This window comes from Notechis scutatus, chromosome 2 (genome assembly GCF_049901735.1).
Source record: "Notechis scutatus isolate UNSWTSFEM ecotype Mainland chromosome 2, rNotScu1.2, whole genome shotgun sequence".
Taxonomy (NCBI): Eukaryota; Metazoa; Chordata; class Lepidosauria; order Squamata; family Elapidae; genus Notechis; species Notechis scutatus.
In genome coordinates, this window is record NC_142010.1 from 233,186,819 (window position 1) to 233,212,178 (window position 25,360).

At 37.1% G+C, this 25,360-nt stretch overlaps 1 protein-coding gene across 2 annotated transcripts in view; it reads right to left on the minus strand.

Moving 5' to 3' along the window:
- Positions 1-2,025: 2,025 nt before the first annotated feature.
- The window catches only part of ZNF366 (zinc finger protein 366), a 32,325-nt gene continuing 8,990 nt past the window's right edge, over positions 2,026-25,360 (minus strand). Inside the window, exons 2-7 of one of the 2 annotated variants that reach the window (XM_026670638.2) lie at positions 24,790-24,872; positions 23,524-23,583; positions 20,668-21,983; positions 16,849-17,040; positions 7,605-7,779; positions 2,026-5,107 (exon numbers count right to left, since the gene is read on the minus strand). In XM_026670638.2, coding sequence (XP_026526423.1) covers positions 4,593-5,107; positions 7,605-7,779; positions 16,849-17,040; positions 20,668-21,951 — 2,166 coding nt within the window. In that variant the 5' untranslated portion in view covers positions 21,952-21,983; positions 23,524-23,583; positions 24,790-24,872 and the 3' untranslated portion in view covers positions 2,026-4,592. The remainder of the gene's footprint in view (positions 5,108-7,604; positions 7,780-16,848; positions 17,041-20,667; positions 21,984-23,523; positions 23,584-24,789; positions 24,873-25,360) is intronic. The other variant, XM_087958259.1, reaches the window with a different exon arrangement.

A 25,360-nucleotide genomic window follows, 5' to 3' on the forward strand; every position in this document is an offset into this window, starting at 1 on the left:
AGAATCCCTGTACCTCATGCAGGTAACCCTTGAATTGTAATCACAGTTGAGCCAGAATTTTGGTTGTTAGTCATTGCAGTTCTAAGTTCAGTCATCATGTGACAGGACTTGATTTACAACCATTTTTATGACAGTTGTAAAGCAAATCACTTCAGTCATTAACTCAATCCTGTGGTCATAAGTTCAAATTCAGCTTATCTAATGGGCATTTTTTTTTGCTAGAAAATGGCAAAAAACAAACAAACCACAAAACAATGTGACTGCGGGATGCTATAACCAGTTGCCAAGTGCCTGAAATAAGATCATGTGACTGTCATAGTCAAAATGTCAAAGATGGATCACAAATGACTTTTTCTGAGACCTTCGTAACTTTGAATGGTCATTAAGCAACTTTTCAGGGACTACTGGTACTGCTTGTCCTTAAATAACGTATATTAATTTTTAGGGATACCTTTAAGATTTACTATAAAGAATGCTGCAACTATAGATTTGTGAATATACTCCTGTTACAGAATACATGGAAAAACTACAATTACCAAGGATCAAAAGGAACATGACAAGAAAATTAGCATAAGATGAGATCTCACCTCTTTGCAAGAGGTCAGTCTGTATAGAAAACTTGTGCAATTTAGCCAGGAGGATTGTTTTTGTTTTATGAATAAAATCGTAAGCAAATTTATCACACTTTAATTTCAGGCTAGTGAGATTCCATATTACTTAATGGAGGAATTAAGCTGAGCTTCCAGGGCCATGTACAACCTCTGAGATTTTTCTGCCAAATTGAAATGTTAATGTAATGCTTTATTGAAAATTATTATATATGTAGTGATAAACCACCATGATAAATTTATTTTGGTCTTTATTTGTCTTCTGCTTGTTATTAGAGCGCATCTCCAGGCACAATGACCAAAGGCCAAATACCATCTCCACTTGTCCAAAAAGTAATACAATCCTAATTGAACACTACGTCTGAACATCCCCTTAGCCAGTATAGATCTGTACAATAAAGTTTTCAAACTTGCATGCAATGAAACAGAAGAAACATGCCTGCTGTTTATTGTTGACCTTTTCACATACATGTTCTCATTTTAATATCAAAGCACTAGGATTCAATAAGATGCAAATCATATTATTGCCATAAGCTAAACTAAGGCCATAATCATATGCACATATACTTACATAATGTCTGCAAGGCATACCATTATTCTCATTTTTGTGCTTTGAAGCAAATGCCAAATTAGCCCTGATACTACGTGTAGCTTTACAAATAAATACTGTATAGATTTTTCAAAATGCAAACAGAATTGAGTGGGTGAGTTGATGATTTTTAGGTTCACAAGTTAAACAGAGAAATGAATTTACTTTTCCTTGTCCTGTTGCCATTACCAGGGAAATCCTTTTTTCTGAAGATATTTGAATGGAGAGGAAATGTATTAGCACCACATAATTTCTAGTTTTTCCTAAGTAGTCAACTGAACCTGTGTGACTTACTTCCCAAGTCCTAATAGCCATAGGCTTCTATAATATCCTAAACATAGTGACACCTAAGTGATGATGTGTTCTGTGATGTCATGTTCCAAGTTCTATTCTTTCTATTTGCATTGTGGTGTAATATGTAATAAGTATTTTAGAGGCAGAATTTGTACCCTGACATAATACATAGTCTGTCACTTGTCCTCCTCTGGTTTACCTATTAACCCAGATGCCTACGCTAACAATATATGAATAAAATGTCTTGAGAATGCTAAATGGCTGAAGCGTTAGAATTGCAATCACTACAACAGCTCTATCCAACCTTTCAAGATCATGTTGCAGGAAGTCTTGCAAAATACTGTTCGTGGGAACTTCTTAAGATGGCTGCTATGGGCAATATAAGCAGTTACAAACACCAGAGTACCACGAACTATCGTCTCTTCTATACCATCCAGTAAATTGCACCTTATTATGCCAAATTATCTTGGAGAAGGAGCCACACGGGCAGACTTCCAAATAATGCTCTGCCCAACATTTTCATTTTCTAAAAAAAAAAAAAAAAAAAGCTTATAGGACCATATCCCAAAATTGCTTTTTCAAGTGGCAACTGGACTTTGTTTTTTCTTTTGAAGATGAAAAAACAAACAACAACAACAAAAAAAAAAAAAACCAAGAAAGTCCAGTTGCCTCCTGAAAAAGCACATTTGGGACAACCGTGACCTGGATTTAGTTATAGACATTTAGTTATAGGACCGTATTTCTGAGTCTTCTGTTGTTGAAAATATTTCCACACTAATGCAATCAATTGCTGTAAAGGAGAAGAGAAAGTGTTCTTGAATTCCCTCATTATTTCCACCACTTGGGGATCATATTGTGGCAGGATTGAATTATTACTAAGGAGGAGAAATGAGACTTTAGAGATTATAAGGCCACTGGTAAAGATTGCCTTCATAAAATGGGAAGTTTAAATACATGGGAAAATCTGCTCATTGTTTTATTTTCACTTTCTAATTACTACATCTGAATTAATTCAGCTAAAGAACATTTGCCCTTTTTATGGCTAGGTTTTGCACAATTTGAAAGAATGTGATAATTCTACTTTCAACAGAGATTTGTGTGCAAGTTTCTCCTTATCTGATATTTATAATCATCAGTCACCAAAAAAGGATAGAATTTCCTTCATTCATATAATAAGCATGAGATCAGTAAATTTTATTGTCCAGAGATCCCTTAAAATTATTTTAATAGGGCAACGCTCTTGTGTATGTTTGTGTGTTATCTGTCTCACTGAGTTATTCTTCCCAGTATAGCTGTACAAACCATTTGAAATTGTGCTCTGCAAGGTATGCTAGCATGTATGATGCATCTCTCCTCAAAGCATTAAGGCAGTTGCATCTTTTGGAAGGCCTGTGCAGCTGCTTTCATGTCTGTCACAGTTGTCTGTCACTTCCCTTCACTGACAGTTCCACAGAAGTTGTCTGCACAGGTACACGCAAACCATCAAGGACAGTCTTCAATGCAGCTGTGGCAAACTTTCTAGAGGACAAACCTCCTTTAATTATTTGAATAAGGGTGCTTCGCTTGCACATTCAGATGCTGCAAAGGGTCTGTTTTGAATGCTTCACATAGCTCTACTGTCCAGCATAAAGTCCATATAAACTCACGGCACATTCAGTGATTTGTAACGTTGTAATGCAGATCTAGTCAATAGTTGCCTTGATAATATTTTTGAAGAGTAGAATAAGGTCTTTAGCTAATGTAGTTTAAACATGGGACACTTAAACCCATGCTGAGATTTTATTGTCCTTAATAACAACAGTAAAAATATAGCATAGTCTACAAGTAAAGCAAACAGCCTATTAAAATTATTAAAAGGGCAATTCAACCTAGAAGATGTTTTAGATACTTCTTCATATCCCACATAAAGAACAATGTAGTGATCTCCACATAAAAGTATCTATGGAAACATAAAGATCACCTCTGTATCAGAAGATTACATAAAAATGCTTATTTTTGTTAATCTATCAAGAAAATTTTTTGGGATGCATCTTTCAGTAAGGAGAAAATAATTAAAACCTTTACTACAATATAATATTCAGTTGGTGCAATGATACAGCATTCTTCCATCCTTGGCTGCTTTTCTAGATATGTATGTCACTGAATGGACTTGACTATTATGAAGATATGAAATGGCACTCTAATCCATTTAGGTATTTATTGAAGCTACACAGCGAATTCTGTAATATTAGTTCAGACATCAAGCCAGAAACCAAGAGACTGAATTTATTTCTTGTTCCCCCATGGTAGGGTATATTGATCTAGTAAAGAGCAATTTTATAAATGACAGCTTTTGTATGAAAAGTAGCCCTTCAAGGGTTATCTGCAGAGTGCATGAGGTTATTAACCTGGACAGGTTATGGTGAAAGAGTTTGGAAAGATTAATCTCTATAATTTTACTGTATAAAAACAGGAAACAAGAACAGATACCACCACAAAAAGGCTAAGCCTATTCTTTCAGTGTCTGGAATAAGAAACTGGATTCTTCATCATTTCTTATTGCTCAGGCAGAACTGCTTAAGTTTTTGGTTTTTGGCCTTGCCACACAGTATGACAGAATATTAAGAGCCTGGACTGAGCTACAGAGCTGGCAGAAGCAAATAGTGGCATTTTGAGTTAGAGACTAGACAATTCAGGTGGCTGCTTCACATGTGCTTCATTTCTGCAAGTAAAATAATTATACAAACAAAAGCAAGGATTGTGTAGCCTGGGAAAAGTTGTGATGGGAAAAAACGCATCACATAGGGAAACATAAAAAAAGATTATCTTGTATGCCATCTATTATACTTACTACCTCAGGACTCTTCCACTTTGTTCTGTTGAACATGTAGACCTGGTCCAAATATTGGGACAAAGTATTGGGAAGAGAAATTAATCTCTAAAATATTACTGTGTAAAAACAGAAAACCTGAAAGAACAAGGAAATATTTGTCTTAAATTACTTTTGCTAGGTTTTTTTATTTTTTCTATCATTTACCAGTCACTTACAATTTTATTGTTCGTGTTAGCACAAAACTCTGAAAACACTTCATTTCCCCAAAGATAAGTTCAATGATGTCCATTTAGATCCCCAGAAAAGCAGCTTGTGACTCCATTTTACTTTCCAGCAGCTCCTTCAAACTCTTGTTTCTATGTTGAAAGTACAAATAGTCAGATAGAGACTGAGTGAATCTATTATTTTCGAAGTGATATTCCTCGTTGTTATTCACAAAGTCTCTCTCTACCCGGCTTCGCTCCCTTTTGTTTTCTTGTTTGTCCTCAATGGTGTTTTTGAACTTTTTCTCTTTTTCAACACAGTATGACTCTCTGAAACCCTTAACCTTATTTTCTGTTTGACTTGGAGGATCCTGCAGTCTGCTAGGGTTCTTGCCCTTGTCATGCATGCGAGGAGAATACTGCTCTGCCCTGTGGTAATTGTCTTCTTCATCATGGCTTGAATTTTCTTTCACAGTCTCCCTGTCAGAATGAAAGGAAAGTCCTTGCCTGTGGTTCTTTTGGGAAAGGTCAAAAGGTTCTTCTTGTTCTAGGCTTCTTGAGGCATCTGTTTGTGATAGTCTCAGTTGTTCCCTTGTAAAACCTAGGATGTTTTTGAAGAAGACAAATGCATTAACATTTACCATTTACCATGCCATGTCAGTTTTGTAATTACAGTAACTCTGATCTTCAGCTTTGTGCAGAATATTTTAACTTGTGTCTCATGATTATTTTGCAATTTATGGTAGGGAAGATAAAAAGGGGTTCCTTGGCATTCTTGGCAATTTTGAACAGTTTTTATTGCAGAAATATTGGATTAGTTTGGCCTATTGTAGAAATTCTAGATAATTGTATATATTTTAGACTTTATTGTATATAAGAAATAGGATGACTATGTGGTAGTTACATTCACCATGTGTGACCTTGCTTAATTAGCTGGCTACCTTTTTAGTTGCTAAATACCATTGCATGATAAATTGGACACTCACATTTTTTAAAGGCAGAAACATATATTGTATAATCTCACAATGTTTTGGCAATCTCATCCTTATGTTCTCATAAGATCTAAAAACCTAAAATCTTAAAAGATTCCATGAAAGAATACAAAAATACCATGCAGTAAGTAAGCTCACAAATATTTTAGCATAGTTGTAGGTATATCTGATTTAATTTTGGAATTTTAGAAATCCTACTTAAGTGCCCACAGATGCTACATTCCTAACTCTCAGATAATTTTGGATATTTGCAATCCCACCCTAACAGGATGATCTAGGATGATTCTACAATCTGGAAAAAAAAAACATTCGGAAATAATTGGCCTTTGTAATCAGTTTCAATATCATAATTTTATAAAATCCTTTGTAATTTTATGGATGGGTAAATATATAAATAAATTCAGATGAAGTAGCAAGAGAATCAAATTACACAACTCGGTTTATGGCTCATATCTAATTTGTATCTGCATATTATAGCCCATATCCCTACAGCTTGGTTTTATAACTGCAACAATTCATGGAGAAAACATTATTGGAAAATTCATTTGTTAGTGAATTACAAATGTTAGTGAATTACAGGTAGTCTTTGACTTACAACCATTCATGTAGTGATCATTCAAAGTTACCATGGCACTGAAAAAGTGACATGACCATTGTTCAGCATTGCAACGTCCCCATCAGAGGTGGTATTCAGCAGGTTCTGACCAGTTCTGGAGAACCAGTAGCGGAAATTTTGAGTAGTTTGGAGAACCAGAATACCACCTCTGACTGGCCCTTCCCCCATCTATTCTCTGCCTTCTGCATCCCAACTGATTGGCTGGGTCTTCTTTTGTTGCCCTGCACAAGAGAACGGAGCTGGAAAGCAGGTTAGTGGGATAGGGAGGGAATGGGCTTTTACAGTATCCTTCTCCTGCCACTTCCATCAAGCCACGCCCACAGAACCGGTAGCAAAAAAATTTGAATTCCACCACTGGTCCCCAAGATGGTCGTATGATCAAAATTTAGACCCTTGGCAACTGGCTCATATTTATGACGGTTGCAGTGTCCTGGGGTCATGTGCTCACCTTTTGTGACCTTCTGACAAGCAAAGTCAATGGGAAAGCCAGACTTACTTTACAACTGTGTTAACAACTTATCAACTGCGGTGATTCACTTGACAACTGTGGCAAGAAAGTTCATAAAATGAGGCAAAACTCACCTAACAACTGTCTCACTTAGCAGCAGAAATTTTGGGTTCAATTGTGGTCGTAAGTCCAGGACTACCTTTCCAATTCCCAATATTCACTACCAATAAGAGACCTAGTAAACATGGTAACTATGACTGCTAGGAACGATGATTCAACATGTTTAATGGAGCAGGATTATTATTTTTTTCTCATTAGAACTAATGTCTTTGTAGCTCCAATAATCATGAATATGAGGCAATTGTTGCATGCACTGATTTCCAACAACGCTGAAAATCACCTGGGAATCTGAAAATTCAGACCAAATCATGTTTTAGGTCATTAGCTGCTTTCAGTTCAGATATAATACTATCCTGGATCTTAGCCAAAATATTCCATCATACTCATCTTTCATCTGTTCAACAGGTTACAATTTCTGGATTCAACCCGCTGCACTAAGTCATACTGAATTTTGTTGGTTTTGTTTTAGCACAATGTGTGAATCAAGCCATTTCATTATAATTTGTAAACCACGGTTTATGACTTGGTACAGTATGTGAAACCAGCCAATTTAACCAATGTGATTAGGCTAACAATGGCTAAATATAATAAACCCAGTGAATAGGATTTGCCTTCCCACTTTGGACTTTGCTACCCTATAGAGCAGGGGTGTCAAACTTGTGGCCTGTGGGCCAGATGCGTCATGCGCTGGCCATGCCGACCCCCATTTTAGCGAAGGGGGGAAAGTCGCAATATGTCACGTGACAACAATGTGACGACATGAGTTTGACACACCTGCCATGGAGCCTCTTCTTATTTGGCAAATGCTGGTTCAACTAATTCTGATTCTGCTACACAAATGAACTTCAGCAACTTCTAGATGCAAAATAATGTCATTATATTATTGGATGAAATGCAAATAAGCCTAGTTACAAGTTTTTACCTTGAGAACGAAATCCTCTTTCCATGACTCCATGTTTGACTTTCATGTGTCTGGTGAGGTTCCCCTTCAAAGTGAATTTGCTGGGACAGTAGAGGCATTTGAATGGCTTGCTGTCAGAATGCAAGTGCATGTGGCCCATTAAATTATGCATTCGATTAAATTCTTTTCCACACAGCTGTCGAAAGACCAATGAGAATAAAAGTGAAGCATCTTTTTTTCAAAGAGATTTTGTTTTGTTTTTTCAGATATAGCCTGTTTACATTGAGTCAACTTCTCCACAGTTCTGCAGTTTCCCTTTCTGAATCATAAATCTGCTACATTTCTTCTACTGCCTCCTTTTAATCTCAATCAAACAATGAACAACTGTCTAAATTGTCAGATTAGGATTTTCTAGTTCTGGAAATAAAATGAATTATTAAAAAATTATGTCCTTGAATTGGTGCCTGTAAAGCTTCTAGTTCTGAGAGGCTTGACAGAAATTACTCCAAAGTATATTTTTTACAATGTGTTAGTAAAGAAAGATTTGACATGGCCAAAAATGATGAAGTCTGAGATATGAATCTAAGTGCTGACTTTGGGGTATAGATCCAAAATTTGGAAAACAATTCAGTTAATTTCATTCTACAATGAATGAAATTCAACCATCACAAATAGACAGGTCTTCAAGGAAAAGGAATGTCTCTATAGCTAAATTGTATATGCTTCTCTTTCATTCATTCAAATTTAATATTGTACTCACTACAATGGATAGAATAGGGGGCTTAGAAATTACTGAATATTCTTTGAGCTGGAAATAAAATTATAGCCTAAAAATATAAATATAGCAGGCAAGTATTTATATTGGAGGCTGGCTGAGTAAATATAAGGACAAATTCATTTATTGCAGAGTAGTTTCTGAATTGTCTTAGGCCTATTTGAGAAATTGTACAAGCTTAAAAAATATTGGACATAATATAGACTTAGCAGATTGGGAAAATATTTGGAACAAAAATTACACATTAACAAGATGAGTGGCCTATAAAGAGAATATATGTTTTATTGTTGGCATTTGCCACCAATGAGATTGGCCAAAAGGTACCCTAACATAAATCCAACATGTTGGAAATGCAAACAGAATCAAGGTACCTTCTATCATATGTGGTGGTCATGCCTGGAAGCCGAAAAATATTGTACTAAAATATGGGGTTGGATACAAGAAATAGTGGAAGATTGAATAGAATTTAAACATGAGTTGTTTTTGTTGGGAATAATTAAAGGGAAATATAGGGAAAAGATTAAATACATTTTACTACATATATCGACAGCAACAAGGATAGTATATGCACAATGCTGGAAACAAAATAATATGCCCTCAGAGGAATTAGTAATTTAAAAAATTCTGAAATGGATAAATTGTTATTAAAATTAAAAGATAAAGAAGAGTCAGAGTATCATTAATTTGGGACAATTGGTATAAATGGTTGAACAATATAAATAAAGATAACAATAGAAATAGAGATAAGAAAATTATAAATAAATGTATATGAATGTATATAAATGTAGATATTTACATGAGACTGCTTTATATAATAATGATGGCACAGCACTGTTAATATTAATGTTAAAAGGTATAAAAGTTGAAAACAACAATAAAAATTATTGAAAAAAGAGAGAGAGAAATTGTACAAGCTTATTATTCACACATGATTGCTCTTGTTCTAAAACAACCTTCTTGGAAGTTGTTCCTTCAAGGTTGAATGGACTGTCACTTCCAACCTGCCCAGTTGCCATTCCCTGGTGTGATGGAAATGCAATGTATCTGAATGTGTCAGTTTAGGCTAACCATTCTTGGAGATGGTGTGTGTTTACAATTGGGATTCCTATTGTTTAAGGGAAAATGCATGGAATGCTACAGGAAAACTAAACAGATGAAGAGGAAGTTCTGTATTTCCTCTTCAAGCATGTTTCTATTTCTTATTTAATCTTTGATTTGCTCATATTTCTTTCCAGCTAATATTTAATGGATTCTTTGTTCTCTCTAGCAAACAACTGGATTTACTGGGAAGGGAGAAAGGGAAAGAAGAAAAACTATTATTGTACTAAAGCAGTTTAGCTCAGTGAGGAAAGTTGGCCACTGAAATGCATTTTGGCTTTTTCTGTTGGAATATTCTGAGAGTAGTTCATACAAAGGCTGTATACTTCATATGAATTGCTTGCTTGTTAACTTTTGAGACATTTTAAAAAGAAAACATAATTGCTGGCATGACAGAGCAATTCTGTCATTTTAAAGTCTTGTTTTATTTCCTCCCAAATATATGTTGACTGTTCTACTGACTGTTCTACTAGAATAGAATAGAATAGAATAGAATAGAATAGAATAGAATAGAATAGAATAGAATAGAATACTTTATTGGCCAAGTGTGATTGGACACACAAGGAATTTGTCTTGGTGTAAATACTCTCAGTATACATAAAGAAAAGATACATTCATTAAGAATCAAGAATCATAACGTACAACACTTAATGATAGTCATAGGGTACAATCAACAATCAAATCATACTAGGAAACAGTAAATATAAATCGTAAGGATACAAGCGACAAAGTTACAGTCCTACAATCACAAGTGGGAGGGGATGGGGGATAAGGAGTGATGAGAAGATTAGCAGTAATAGTAATAGTAGTGCACACTTTGTAAATAGTTGAACAGTGTTGAGGGAATTATTTGTTTAGCAGAGTAATGGCTTTTGGGGAAAAACTGTTCTTGTGTGTAGTTGTTCTGGTATGCAGATAAATTGATTAGCAGAGGTTTGTCGGTATAACAGTAGTGTTTTAATTATTTTTAAAACAATTCAATAGTCAACTGTCAGATTGGTACACATTTTGCAAAATGAAGCAATGTACAACTAGGTAATTTTAGGCATCCTAAATATCCTTACAGACAACCCATTCTAATTGGTCCTATTGCTATGAAATGTTGCTTAAAATGGAGGAAAGGGGGAAAATGGTGTGCCAAGCAACATCAGTCATGGTATAACTTGATATATCTTTGTGAATATTGGCACCATCTTCTGCTACTTTCCTGATTATTTACCATTCTCTTAAAGGTCATTTGAGGCCCTTCTTAAATGCTAAACTATGAAGTCTTCACTTTGCTTCACCATTGAAACTAACCCAAGCACATTTTGGACAAATTAGTAGTGTATGTTGGAACACCGTGGTTATTGTAAAAGTTGTCCCAGGTTGTTCAGTACATTCGAGGGACATTGCTGAATATAATTCAGCACTCTATTTTAAAAAATAATAGTCTAGCAACTATAAAATAAAGAGTCAGGTTGGCTATCTCGATCCCTCTCCAATTAAAAGTCCAATTAAAAGTATATATACTTTGGAACTATAATTCTTTTGCAAACAGCAATCAAAGAATCCCAAATGTTAACAACGGTTAAGATGAGTCAATAGTTAAGATGAGTGTGTGTGTGTGTGTGTGTGTGTGTGTTGACATGGATGGGGGACAGCTGTTTCAGTACATTCATGCAATAACGACATGGCTGAACTTGGAAACAAAATTTATGTAATTATTTGTAAGCTAAACACTGCAATCTCTAGCTGGATTAGTATAAGATACTGCAGATAACATGGCTCGTTGGAGAGAAAAAAAATCCCAGTAATGAGGAAATATTAGCAACAGAGACTTTATTCTGCCCTCAGGCCACATCTGGTCTTTGTGATCAGCTCCATAGGAAAAAAGGCTGTTTTGTTTTTGTGCTGAGAAACAAGTCCAAGAAAGCCTAAGCCTGCAGAGAGGTAGAAAGGCCACTGCTGTGCTCTCTTACCCTTGTTTTCTTTCTTCTTTTTTAAAAGACAGTTTAATAAGAAGGGTGTTCCTTTCCTGAAAGTAAGAGAGAGAGGGAGAGGGAGAAAGACTGCAAAGTGTCCAAAAGGGCCGTGAGAAAACAGGAAGCTCCGAAAAGTACAAGAGAAAGCAAGATGAAATCTATTTGCAGGCCATTCCCTGGGGACATGCAAGCCATTGTTAAGCAAGCAACTCATACAGCGATATCCTTCCTTCTGTTCAGGAGGAGCATGGTGCCAAAAAGCGGCTATCTGGTCACTGCCTGAACTTGCTGAAGGCCAGCCAAACAGCCCCAATTCTCCAGAGGTTCTTGCAAGCAGGCCAATCCCCTTCTCCAAGTGGCCAGTTTCAGCCTCCGCCTGTTGAAACCCTTCAGGAACAAACTGTCAGGGTTTAAAATCAGCCCATTGGATTTCCTTCCTTCTATTGACTATCTTAATTTCTCTCCATCTCCATTAATTTCTCTGACCATTCAGTGCAACAAAGATCAGATGGCTGATTCATGCTTTTTTCCCTCCTGCAAAAAGGTCCAGTTGTACTTGATTCTGGGGGCAGTGCTCATCCCCATTTTTTTAGCCAAGGGAGTCAGCACTGTCCAAAGACACTTCCAGGATCACATGACTAGCATGACTATGTGTCAAGATGCATGGAACTACTGTTACCTTCTCACCAAAGTGGTACCTACCGGTATTTATCTACTTGCGTATGTGTATGATTTCAAACTGCTGGGTGAGCAGGAGCTGGTGCATAATGGGAGGTCACCCTGTTGCGCAGTGCTCGGGTCTCAAACATGGACTGTCAACTTTCCAGCAACAAACCCAGTATCTTAACCACTGAGCTATCACACCCCTCTTCCCTCCTGCATAGATTACTTTATCCAGTGCATTCTCCACAAGGATATAAGTACCTTACATAAGAAGTAATACAAAGAATATTGTTTTTAAAGTGATAAAATTATACTTTGAGAAGCATTATTCCAAATCCAGGATTGAGGATCTTCTAGATAAGAATCGATATTGATATAATAGGCATCTTCTCATACCAGTAGACCATGGTGAGTTTGCTAACAAAGGATAACTTTGATAGCAGTAGTAATGTTGGCTATCTCGATCCCTCTCCAATTAAAAGTCCAATTAAAAGTATTCCTGCCATAGTATTGCTTTAAACCACTATGGAACAGCTGCAGTGGTTATGCCCAGCTGCCTGGCATTGTTTAAAGTGCACAGACAGGTGGATTCCAGGTTGGTATTATGAATGGACTGTGCAAGGTTTTTGGAGCCTCAGAAATTGACCCCCCCCCCCAAACACTGGATATCCATTTTATCTCTGCATAAGCCACCATCCTTCCTAATTATTTGACAAAGTTACTTGGTACAATATAGATATATTGAAAATACTCATTATTTTCTGGTTTTTCTATAGTTAAGACATTGCCAGTGACTTCATGTGTAGCAGAGAACAGAAATGTCCTCAAAAAAGTAGGTAACAGACAAGGAAAACAGAAAAGTGCAAGAAAAAAACTCATGACCTTGTTTAGTGTTCAGGCTTTGAAAACTCTGCCTCTATCAATACGGTAAACTAGAGTTACAGTATATCATGTGCTTTCTGTTTCCTGTCTACCTCAAAGGCAAACATCAGAGCTTCATATGGCTTTCTAAAGTTCCTGCAAGGTGTGAGTGATTATCATAGAATCAAAACCTTGGAAAAGGGTATTTAGGACTTTAGGTAGAACTTTAGTTCTCATTTTAATACAGGAATCTGGTTTAAATCATCTCTAAAGACAGCTGTTCAGCCTTTCCTTGAACATCTCCAGCAAAAGAAAGCCCACTATTCCCTTCTTTTCATTATTAGTATTTTTTTCTGTCACATTCAGATTGAATTTGCCCTCCTGTAATTAAAATTGTTATCCCATTTCAGAATGATAGCAGACACGCCATGGATTACTTCTGACACCATATGGTGTTTGGAAAAAAAAATGCTGTTTTATTATCCTATCTCAGTTGCTCCCTGCATAAGTTTGCTTCCTGTCCTTAATCATCTTCATGGCTTTTCTTTGCACCTTCTCCAGTGTACCTGAACATTTCTTATCTTTGATGCACAGCACTGGATATAATATTCAAGGAACCTGATCACTGCAGAATACAGTTTTATTTTCCCAATTTATGGTACAATTTTTAATACCCTGAATTGGTTAGGCATGAGAAGATCAATCCTGTATGTTTAATTAATTTAATTTACATATAAACTTTAGATTTTGCCTTGGTCCTGCCTATTTTTTGAGGTAGGCAAGCAATGTTCACTCCTCCCCAACCTTATAGCCATTCTGTTATGAAGGTGTGTTAACATATGATAAGAGTAATTCATTATATTGCCTGATTCCCTATGTAAAACTTAAAAGAGTGACTTCTTTTGACAAGACTAAAAGTAATGGGTGTTTTTAGAGCAACAGTAAGGATCAGGTGCAAATATATAATTGCAGTATTTGCACAATTAAATCATCACATATCTTTTATCATTTTTTGTATCACTTTGCTACACAAAACATCCTACTGTTTTGAATTAAATATACTTGTCAAAGCTACCATGCTAAAAAACTCACTAGAGGTTGCTTTGTTCTGGTTTGCTCATCTTCACTTCACTTCTGGGGCCTCCCAAGGCAAGTCCAGTTTAAAAAGGCTCACCCAGAAAGCATTTCCAGGAGCAAACCAGAGGCCTCCCACCAACAGACGACACTGAGGAGAAGCCAGAAATGAACCAACAAAATGATTGTTGCACCTCAGGATGGCATGAAATAATGTTGTCTCTGGAGCCAAAGGAGGCTTCATGGGACAACGTCTGGTCTGCTCACAAAAGCCTGATGAGAATTCCATTCCTGCAATGTATTTCCCCTTTCCCTGAGGGAGAGAAATGATGAAATTGAGTCACCAATGCCCTAGTTCATATTTACTTCCTCTTGCAGCCACGTGCTGATCCTGTGCCCTCTCAAGAGCAAAAAGAAAAAAGAAAAAAAGGTAAAGCAATCTTAATTTGAGCTCACAGTTGAGGTAAAAGGGATTTTTGCTTCATTCAATAAATAGGGGCTTGGGGAGGGCACTAGAGGTCTTTAGAAACAGCTGCCATCCAAGAGGGTGCTGACGATGAAAAATGAAGACAGGGACCCACTGACTATGTTCTTCTGCAGCTTGCCAGGTGGTTCAGCTATTTCCTTGAAAAGTTAATAGCATTTTCAATAGACTCATTTTGACACGGTTGTGCGAGTTATGCTGGAATTCAATTAATATTATCCTACTTAAAATGTGACATTGTCTCCTCTAGTGTTGCTAATATATTTCCTATCTTTAGGTGTAGGCATAATTGATATTTTGTATTGATTAAAAAAAGGCAACATGCACAGACTGGTTCATGTGTTTAGCCTGTATATCAAATTGTTAAATATCCTTGACCTCCCTTTGGAATGAAATGTACAATACAAATGTCAGATATATTTATCATCAGCAGACTAGCAATTACACTAAGTGCTATGAAATGCAATCTCAAGATGAAGAATAAGACCAAATTTGAAGACAAAGTCTACATTCCAGTTATAATGCTTCTTCAATTCAGTCCGTCTTCTCCTATTTGATATCTGATAAATATATTGTAACTGTAGCTCCCAGAATACCTAGCAAGCATGGCCTTAATGCCTATAATTCTGGGAACAGCAAACCCAACATTGCACAAGAATGGAGAAAGCTGATTTAGTGCAGCAACTGAAGAGTCCAAGAATGACACTATGAAACTATGGCTCTATTTCGTCAGTCCCAAGTACCTCATCTTTGGAAAAGGAGGAAAAAGAACAATTATCAACTACATAACAAATTAACTATCTATTAATCATGCTAAGTAGTATATAATCTTTCTCTTTGCCCATGTACTCCAGAAATGAATATATTTTGGAAATCCAAATTAATAGTATAACCATGTATAGGCCCATGTCTATGTAGGTTCATTTCTTGCATTGTAGATTTGAATGTCAGGCAACAGTCCAGAATAGGAGTGGGGCTTTACCTGTCAAATTATGTATGTCAGCTGTTTGCAACTTCATCAAATTCCCCAAATAAACCACTGCTTGTTCTGTTGACCCTTAGCTGTGGATTGGCACTGAATGACAACAACCGCAACAAGTGGATTATCCTGGTCTGGTATAAGTAAATAATGAAAAATGAAGTCCCATGTTGGATGGGGAATTCTGGAAGTTGAAGTCTTACAGTTGCTAAGGTTGGAAAGCATTGCACTGACTTTCTCCTGCTTCTGTTGCTTTATAGATCTCTATCCTGTCACACAATGTTAACAGCAAATTAACAATGATCTGCTGCAATGTTCTAGTTCTGTTTCCACAGTGCTATGTGAAGAGGAAAAAAGCTTTTTAATGTCATCTTCAGATTAATCTTATTCTGTTTTAGTAAATTCATTTTGGGGAAAGATTTCAAATGCAGTATACCACTAGATGTCTATAGAGATTTTCAGTCATCCAGGTCATGGTTGTTCCAATGGTGCTTTTTCAAGAGGCAACTGGACTTTTTGATTTTTCTCTGAAGACATTTCGCTTCTCATCCAAGAAGCTTCTTTAGCTCTGATTTGGATTTTCAAATGCAGCTTTGCTGGCTTGATCCATAATCATGATTTTCTTGGAGAAAACATTTTTCAGGGCTTGCTAGAATAATAGCTCCATAATATACCAAACGCATATCTGTTTTCATTTTTGCGAAAAAAGAGGGAGGGTCTATTTGTTGATTATGGGAGTGCTGGAAGTGGTTGGGGAGGGAGGATGCTCAGGCATGGACAAAAAGTGAACAATGACTGGCTGGCCTTTTTAGTGTTCTGGTATTGGCTAGCTTTCTCTGAACTTGAAAGTACAGTAATTCCTGTAAACTGCAAATTCACACCAAAGTGGAGCACTTATCGGTTAGATTTAAAGTTGGGAGCATTTATCGGTTGGGAGTTTTTGGAAAGAAATACTGTTTTGATATGGCTCAACAAACTGTCTTCACTCTAATTTTCTTAAACATGAATTTATCTCTTTCCTTTTAAAATTAAAGAAGGGTCAAACTTACCAGCAAGCGTAAGAAAGCAGATATGGGGCATCATGAAAATGAATCATACTGGTTTGTATGGTGATGTTTGAAAAGAGGTATTTTGAGGTCTTATTAAATCATCTGTGTGCTCCGAATTCAATAATATTGATATTTACATATCTCTATTAGTGCAAAAGTCAGCTAGCCACAGACATAATATTTATGACAAGTTGTTTTTGTTGTTTATCATGCAACTTATAATGAATGTCTCAACTACTTCTCCACCAGTGACTTAAACAAAATATTTTGATATCTTTTCATTCATTTGACTATGTACCTAGGGTAAGAAATACTCACCTTACACTTGAAAGGTTTGACGTCTGAATGGACAATCATATGAGCTTTGAGGGTTTGTTTCTGCACAAAACTTTTAAAGCAGAGATGGCATTGGTAGGCTCTGATATTGGTGTGAATTAAGACATGTCTTTTCATATTGGCAAGTAGCGTAAACTCCCGGCCACAGATTCCACACTTGTGCTCTTTCACACCCTTGAAAAACATAAGAATGAGGTAAGTGTTGGTTCCTTTTCTATTTTAAATTTGATCTTGGTTTTTGCTGAGGTTGCTTTTTATTTAACCTCTGTGATAATGATTGTTCTTTAGTCTGCTATGATAATAACTTGGGGGGACTGACGAACTAAGAAGTATGTCTATACCAGTCAATTGGATGTGCCAATTGACTGGTGTAGAATTCCAACTCTTTAATAACTCATTCTATTACATATATCAAGATATTGCTTCTTTTTCATGACTTCTTACTTACATGTTTCTAGTTCTGATGATAGATTTTGGTGTCCTGTATTACCCTGAAGCATTATTTTGGAAATGGATCCAAAATGCTTCCCAGCCATCATTTGAGATCAAGACTATAACGATTTGTATATATCCTTAAACATGAAACAACTTTTCCAAACTGGGTACCTTTAAGAAATGTTAAACTACAGAACCTATACACATAAAGCCACTATGCCTGGTTGGCTAGGGATGTTGGGAGTTGTAATTCAACTATGGAGGGCAGATCAGGTAAGACTGCTATCTATTATGGGTGCTGGTTTATTTAGTTTCTGAAAAATAAGTAGAATATTCTCAGAAGAATAATTTGGGGTTCCAACTTAAGCTGGGGTTGCTCAAGAATAAATAAAAATGAAATCCAGAAAACTGTGAGAAAAAAGAATTATTTATTCCCAAAAGCAAACAGGTGAGAGCAGCTGCAGAAAAGTGGAGTACAAAAGAGTTGTTTTATAGGGGAGCTTGTTCTGGGTGTGAAAGTGTGTACATGCTGATTCTAGGGTGGACCTTTGTCGGATGTGGGTATGTGTAGGTACATATCATCTATGATGTTTATTCTTGTGAACGTGCAATTCCTCTGGGAGACCATTTTAATTAACTCTGTGTTTACAGACTTTCTCCTTTCATATATGTACTAGACCTGGATAAATTATTTGGGAGTTTAAGGAAATCTGAGTAAAAGATCCCACCATCCTTTGCTATTTTTACTTGATTAACTTAATTTCAGCTTGACTGTCAATTATCTCAGTAACATGGATTATGTTAATGTTTAAGTGAAGATGGAGACAGTAAAAGGAATAAATATATTTTGATATAAAACTCCCCACGGTATGGAAGAGTGTCAGATATCTTTGGGCTAAAATAGTTCAAATTCTGCTCATTTTTGTTTGCTATTATTATTATATTTATGAGTGCAAAAGATACAATACAAAGAAATAAACTTTTGCTTTGGCTCAAAAACGCATAACCTAACTAGAATTAGAAAATAATATAATAATTCACATGAATCTATCAATTCTACCTTAAAATTATTCTATAAACCCCAAAATGTAGCAATTTAATTGTCACTCACAATTACCTATTTCTATAATGAATATTTATCTTTATTATTACATAATACCTCCAGTGTTCCCTCCCCCCTCTCCCTTCCTCCCTCCCTCCCCTCCATCTCTTGTCCATATCACCCAGAAGTGACCTTGAGGGTCTTCCTGAACATTAATAGGGATGGAGCTAACCTAGCTTTGGGAGGGAGAATATTCCATAAGGTGGGCATCAAGGCAGAAAAGGTCCACTTCCTGACACTTATCAAAAGTAGGTCCTTTATTATTTTATATATTTATTTATATCCCACCTTTATTCTTTTTACAAATAACTGAACGGAGCAAACATATGCAATACGCCCTCTATTTTTCTCAAAAAACCTATGAGGTGAGATGGGCTAAGAGAGAGTGGTTGGCTCAAGGTCACCCAGCTGGTTTTCATGGTCAAGGCAGAACCTGAACTCATGGTATTTGCAGATGAAACTTGTAAATCATGTTCCTCTCTGCTGGATCTTAATGGGACGTGTTCAGATCTTGTAGTTTCTATGAGACTTCCTACCAGATACGTGGGCAAAGTTGTAGCCTCAACTGTCTTCCACATGTGGTATTTATGCCAAACCTGAATTGGCTGTGTTTGTGAGCCAGATCATCTCCTCTGTTGGGTAGCTGAGGTTCACTGGCTCAACCACAGTGGAAAAGGAATATATCTTTGCAAACCTTGGAGTTTTGGGTCAGATGTCTTCCCTTTAAGGGAACTTTTATTTTATCTACCTTTGAGCTCCTTTATTCTCTTCTTTCCCCATAGCAAGCATGTTGCTGTGATGCTGTGCCATATATATATATATGGCATTCGGCTTTGTTCGGGTATTTTCCCACGTCATTGTAGTTGTGCTTTTAAAGTTGTAGCAACGTTTCAGCAGAAACTCAACTGCCATCATCAGGCTTCTGTATAGTGTTCATCTAGATAAAATTGACCTGGAAAACCAAGGCATATACGAAGTCCCCTGTGCATCATGCCCGGCCACATACATTGGACAGACCAATAGAAGAATAAGCACCCGCCTGATGAACACAAAAATGCAGTCAAAAATCTGGAACACACTTCCTCACTAGTCCAACACATGGAAGCCACAGGTCATAGCATCAACTTCAATGGCACCAAAACCCTGGCCACTATAGAAAACCCTAATCACAGAATCATCAGAGAAGCCATAGAGATTGAAAAAAGACCAGAAAGCATGAACAGAAGAGATGATTCCACCAGGCTGTCAATCATTTGGAAGCCTGCACTCACAAACAAAAAAATCTCCACACCACAAGCCAGGCAAACACCTGGACACAAACAGATCCCCTGATACCTCCAGCTCAAACACACCCCAACCAGGCACCCAGATGAAACCCAGCTTCCTAACTAATGATAGCCGTCCATTTACCCGAAGCCAAGCTGCACTAAAGGCCTCCATTAAAGCAACACAATGCTGCCAGCCAATCAAGATACAAAAAGAGCCAAAAACAGACAGAAGATATTAGAGACACCAATCAAGCAGAACACAGCAAACTCCGAGACCAATAAACACAGACCAAGACCCCCAACCAATCAGGATGAAGAAAAACCATTCTGGCACAGCAATAGGCTGCCCCAAATTCAAATCTGAAACTACTGTAAAAGTCTGACTCACAGACGGACACAATACAGAAGCCTGATGATGGCAGATGAGATTCTGCTGAAACGTTGCTACAACTTTAAAAGAACTACAATGACGTGGGAAATACCCAACCAAGCGAACACCATACATGTAAGTACCTGAAAACTTAAGAAAACAAATATATATATATATATATATATATATATATATATATATATATATATATATATATATATATATATATATATATATGTGTGTGTGTGTGTGTGTGTGTATATATATATATATATATATATATATATATATAAATTGAGTTTAGATGGCTTCCTTTCATGAAATAATTAAAAGCAGAGTCAGGTGTTTCAAAAAAAAATTGCCGAATACCTGGCCTGGCCAGATGTCAATTAGTGGACATCTATTGGACAACAACAAGAAGCATGGTGTTCTTGAAATTTAAAGATTGGTTACAGTGAGGGTCATTGCTACTGAGACTGAAAGCATTTCTGAGTTTAGGGAGAAGCAAACATGGTAGTAATCTGGAAGTGACTTCTGTGTTACTTTCAGTTTAGAAGTGCTTTAAAATATTTGCATTTTAGCAGGTCATCAGCACAACTATTGGAGAATCCCTGGCCTTGGCTTACCTTATGAGTCAAGGAGTGCTGCTTCAGGTGATGTGGCTGCACAAATTCCATGCCACATTCAGTGCAAATATATGGGCGAATATCCTTATGCTTCATCATGTGATTCTGCAGCTGGCTTGGGTACTGGAATATCTTGTCACACTCGGTGCAAGTGTATTGAACAGGACCTCGGTGGGTGGTTAGGTGCCTCTTCAACTGAGACAAAGTTGGGAAGTCAAGGCCACACTCAATGCAGATATTTTCTCTGCCGCTCTCGTGCTTGGATTCATGAGCTTTCAACTCACTAGGATAGGCAAAACCCCTTCCACAAATCCTGCAGCTGTAAGGTTTGATGTCACTGTGCTGCATCATGTGTCTCTTCAGGTGACTAGTTTGGGTGAAGGCCTTGTGACACACTTGGCACTTGTGAGGTCGTGTGCCTTGATGAGTCAGCATATGGGTATGCAGATGACTCAGCTGCTTGAAAAGCTTGCCACACCGGGAGCAAGCATGGGGCTTGATGCCACTGTGCCCCAAGATGTGAGTGACCAAGTTGTATTTGGATGTGTAAGACTTGTCACACATAGGGCACTGCCAACGTTTCTGCTCTCCTCCTACATCAATGTAATAGCTGTCATCGATCTGAATGTTGACATCTACTCTTTCCACTTTTTGCTTCTTTTCAGCTTGCTCATTTAACTCAACCCTTTTGAAGGGAGGCTCCAGCGGCCTGTTTAATGGGAAAGGATTTCTAAAATGCAAATCTGGGGGCATCATAAAAGGAAACATTAGAGTAGGATGAATTTTGGGATAGTATGAATAGGGAGTCTGCAGAAAAGTGGTAGGGCCAGGCCATAGAACCTTGGGCTTTATTGGTTCTTCTTTGATAGGCTGTGTCCCAAAGTGCTCCAGAGTCCTGTAAAAGTGATAGCCAAGGTTGCAGAGGTCGATCATGTGAGCATTGTATTTTGGCTGTGTGGATTCATGCTGAAATATTGAAGGGAGGCTGGGAGAACCTCCGTCAACATTTTCTTCAGGTTTCTCCAATGGAGATGTGGGGTCTCCTGGAGGGACACTGGAAGGCACTTTCATTGGCATGCTTTTACGTTTACGAGACCCCCCTTCCAAAGAGCTTTTGAAGTTTTCTAAGTCTGTGGGAGGGCTGTACCCAAATTGGGCAAGCTGTGTCCTGAATTCCTCACTGAGGGGCGAAGCTATATTGGTGTTTACAATTGGATCCAAGCAGTGAGCAAAGGAAAAGGGTTGTACATTGTCCATCTTGCAATGTGTCTCCTCTTTCTTCATTGCACTGAAGTTCTCCTGGATGATCTAGCTTCCTTCAAATAATAAATAACATTTTAAAAAAAAACCAATCCTGTTCCTGCTTGCTGTTATTTGATACGATGTGTAACTGAGTGGAAACTCTTAAATGACAGTTTAACACAAAATGTCCAATGGTGTTATATCCTGTTTTGTCTGCTTTCTCTTTTTAGCCCCAAGTTTACTTTTCTAGGCCAGAAATCTTGGGTTCTGACATTTGTCAGTCTTTGTGGCTTTCAATGAAAAATCTGGTCAACTGTATGCAGTTGTTTATAGAATAGAATAGAATATAATTCTTTATTGGCCAAGTGTGATTGGACAGACAAGGAATTTATTATAGCTGTATACCATGTAACCACACATGAAAGGATTCAGTCTAACTCTTCCATGCATTAAAAATGAGGACAAGCCATGGTTGATAAAGGCTATTTCTGTTGCTCCACTATGGCTGCATTTAGACGTGCTTTTCAACGTCAGAAGGGTTCATACATATTCAGCTTCCTGTTCATTAAGATAATTGGAACGAACTGTTTAGGCCACCATCCTGCTCCCAAATCCATGCTGTATATTCCTTTTGGGTCAAGAACCACCCTTAGGCTCTAACTACTATTCTAGGGACACGGTGGAAAGATTGTGGTGAACAAAATGTCCAAAGGCAATTTGATTAAATTAAATGTCAATTGCAATTAAGTTAATTAAATATAGTTCAAGTTGATAGCTTATCTTAACCCATCAATTAAAACTCAGTATTCAGTGGCAAAATGTGTCACAGCTCTGGGGATGGAGATCACACTCAAATATCCTAGTGTGGTCAGTTGCAATTTGCCTTAATTACTAAACTGTTTAACTGGTAGCTAGCTGGTGGATTAGACAGTAATGCTAGTTTCAGAGAAAGTAAGGCATATCCTGGAACCTGTTAAGTTTCATGCATAGCCAGTTGTTGGTTTTGCATGCAGAACATTTCAAGGGCTACAATCTCCAGATAAATCTTGGGAAAACCTCTCTTGGAACCCCCTTAAGATCTGCCATCACATTATGTGGGTTGCTTTTGGTCTTTGAGTGGTAAAAGAGTAGAAGATCACAGTCCCAAATAATATGCATGACCAAAATAAAAAAAAATTGGACTGAGCAGGCAGAAACAATACTATCAAATGAATGGCATTAGTATTATGTGTTTATTCCCCATGTAAGTCATTATTTCTATTTTTCTCTCTCACTGTAACATTTAAAGTTTAGTGATTTGGGGAGACACAATAAAGCTTATGTACCAAAAGCTTAATTCAGTGAAACATAATGTCCTATGTGCTTAAGTATTGATTTTGCATGCTGTTACCAGCTGCAGAAATTAGTAAGCAGACAATGAAAGATTGGTGCTATGTGCTTCTACTGGTGTTCAGAATTTAGAACATTAGGATATTGCTTTCAGTACTATACAAATTAATTCAAGTCTTTATATCCATTAGTTATTTAGCCTGTTTTATAATGTTTGTTGAATAAATGTGCAACAAATACATACTCCTTAGTTTTAAGGATCAACAGTGCAGCATCTGTACTCACATTAAATCATCATCTTTGGGCCAAATGGGCTTTAAATGCATCTGCATGAGCTCCAGACATCTGTACATAAGACACAGAGAAAAGAATGACAATTATTTAAATACGTCGAGACACAAATTCAAGGTTTCATGCTGTTTGTTTACTGCATAACTGGGAAAAAGATTTCAGGACACTTGTTTAGAAATGACAGACATATGAGATACATAGCTACCTAACTCAAGATAGTTAGTTAACTAGCTAGAGCAGGGCTGTCCAACCTTGGCCCCTTGAAGCCTGGCGGACTTCAACTCCCAGAATTCCCCAGCCAGCAAAGCTGGGAGTTGAAGTCCGCCAGGCTTCAAGGGGCCAAGGTTGGACAGCCCTGAGCTAGAGGAAGGGAAGGAGGGAGGGAGGGAGAGAGAGAGAGAGAGATTACAAACCTGATGTGACTACTGTAACCAAAGATTCTCACTATTGTACCATGTTTCTGAAATAGATATTGCATTTGCTTCCACTTCATGATAAATTGGAGCTTTTATAGAAGAGAGTATATTATTCATGATAAATTGGAGCTTTTATAGAAGAGAGTATATTATTTTCTTTGTTATATTATTATATACCCCAACAGACAGCTGGAGGACAAGGTTTGTCATTAATTCGATTCTTTACACAGTATTAGGAAATAGAGAGAGTGGTTAAGACATTAAAATAGACACTGGGAGACTGGAATTTTAGTCCTGTCTTAGGCAGAAAGCCAGCCAGATGTCCTTGGGTAACCCCAGGAAAAGGGCAATGGCAAAACATCCAAAAATCTTGACAAAAAAAATGGCAGGACCTGTCCAGGCAGTCACCAGGATTTGGTGAGTTTGATATGTATTTATATTAGCATATTTTCTCTGCCATGTTAACTTTGGGGCAAACCCTTAATTTCTGTCCTTTGGGCTGACAGCCCCATCCAAATCAATGTTTTCTACGGTTGCTTTCTGAGATGGAAAGAGAGAGAAAGAGATGACGATCTCCACTCAAAGTGAAGTCCCTAATAGTGTATAGTTTAGCCCTTCAAGGCTGCAGGATAGAGAGCTTATCTATGTATTTGTATGTTGTTAGAGAGAAGTGCAAAATAAGGAATGGCTTTTATGAATTTTGAGTTGTTTTTAACTTTGTGTGGTTTGTCATCCTTTTAAAAGAACAATAGCATCATCCAAATTAAATTTTAATTCATTTTAAACTATGAGCAATGCAACAGAAGTGGGAATATAAGTTGACTTCAGCATGAATCACATTTACCTTGGATGACAAGAAGGAAATGTTGGTACACCTACACTGATTCCCAGTTATCCTCAATGCTGCCAGTTTAATGTTCCATTATGCTGTTTCAAAAGAAAAGGTAATTATTTATCATCTTTAGAGGACTGGAACTCCATTCTCTCCTTTTGTACACAACGTTCTTATTTCTAAGTGTAGGAAGTAAGCATTAAATACTAAATAGGCTGCCAAGTGCAATAGCAAGAGAAAACCAGCTTCCTGTACCTTGAACAGTGAGCAGTGCAATACAACAGCTTTTCTTACGCTTCTTGATAAGATCATAACTCCAAAATCTTGATCTGCACTAGAACTATTTAAAATACAAGAGTCTATGCTGTGATCTTTTGTTTCAGGTTTTCTGAAGTATACAGAAGAGGAATCTTTTTTTCTATATTGCTTACTACTATGAGAAATCAAATGTTATGTTAGTAATCCTGCTGTCCATTTTACATGAAATTCAGTCATTTAATTCTAAAGCCATCACTCAATGCACTTGAGCCTAACCTAAGCATAAAGGAGATATCAATTGTAGTAAATAATTTACACGAAGGCA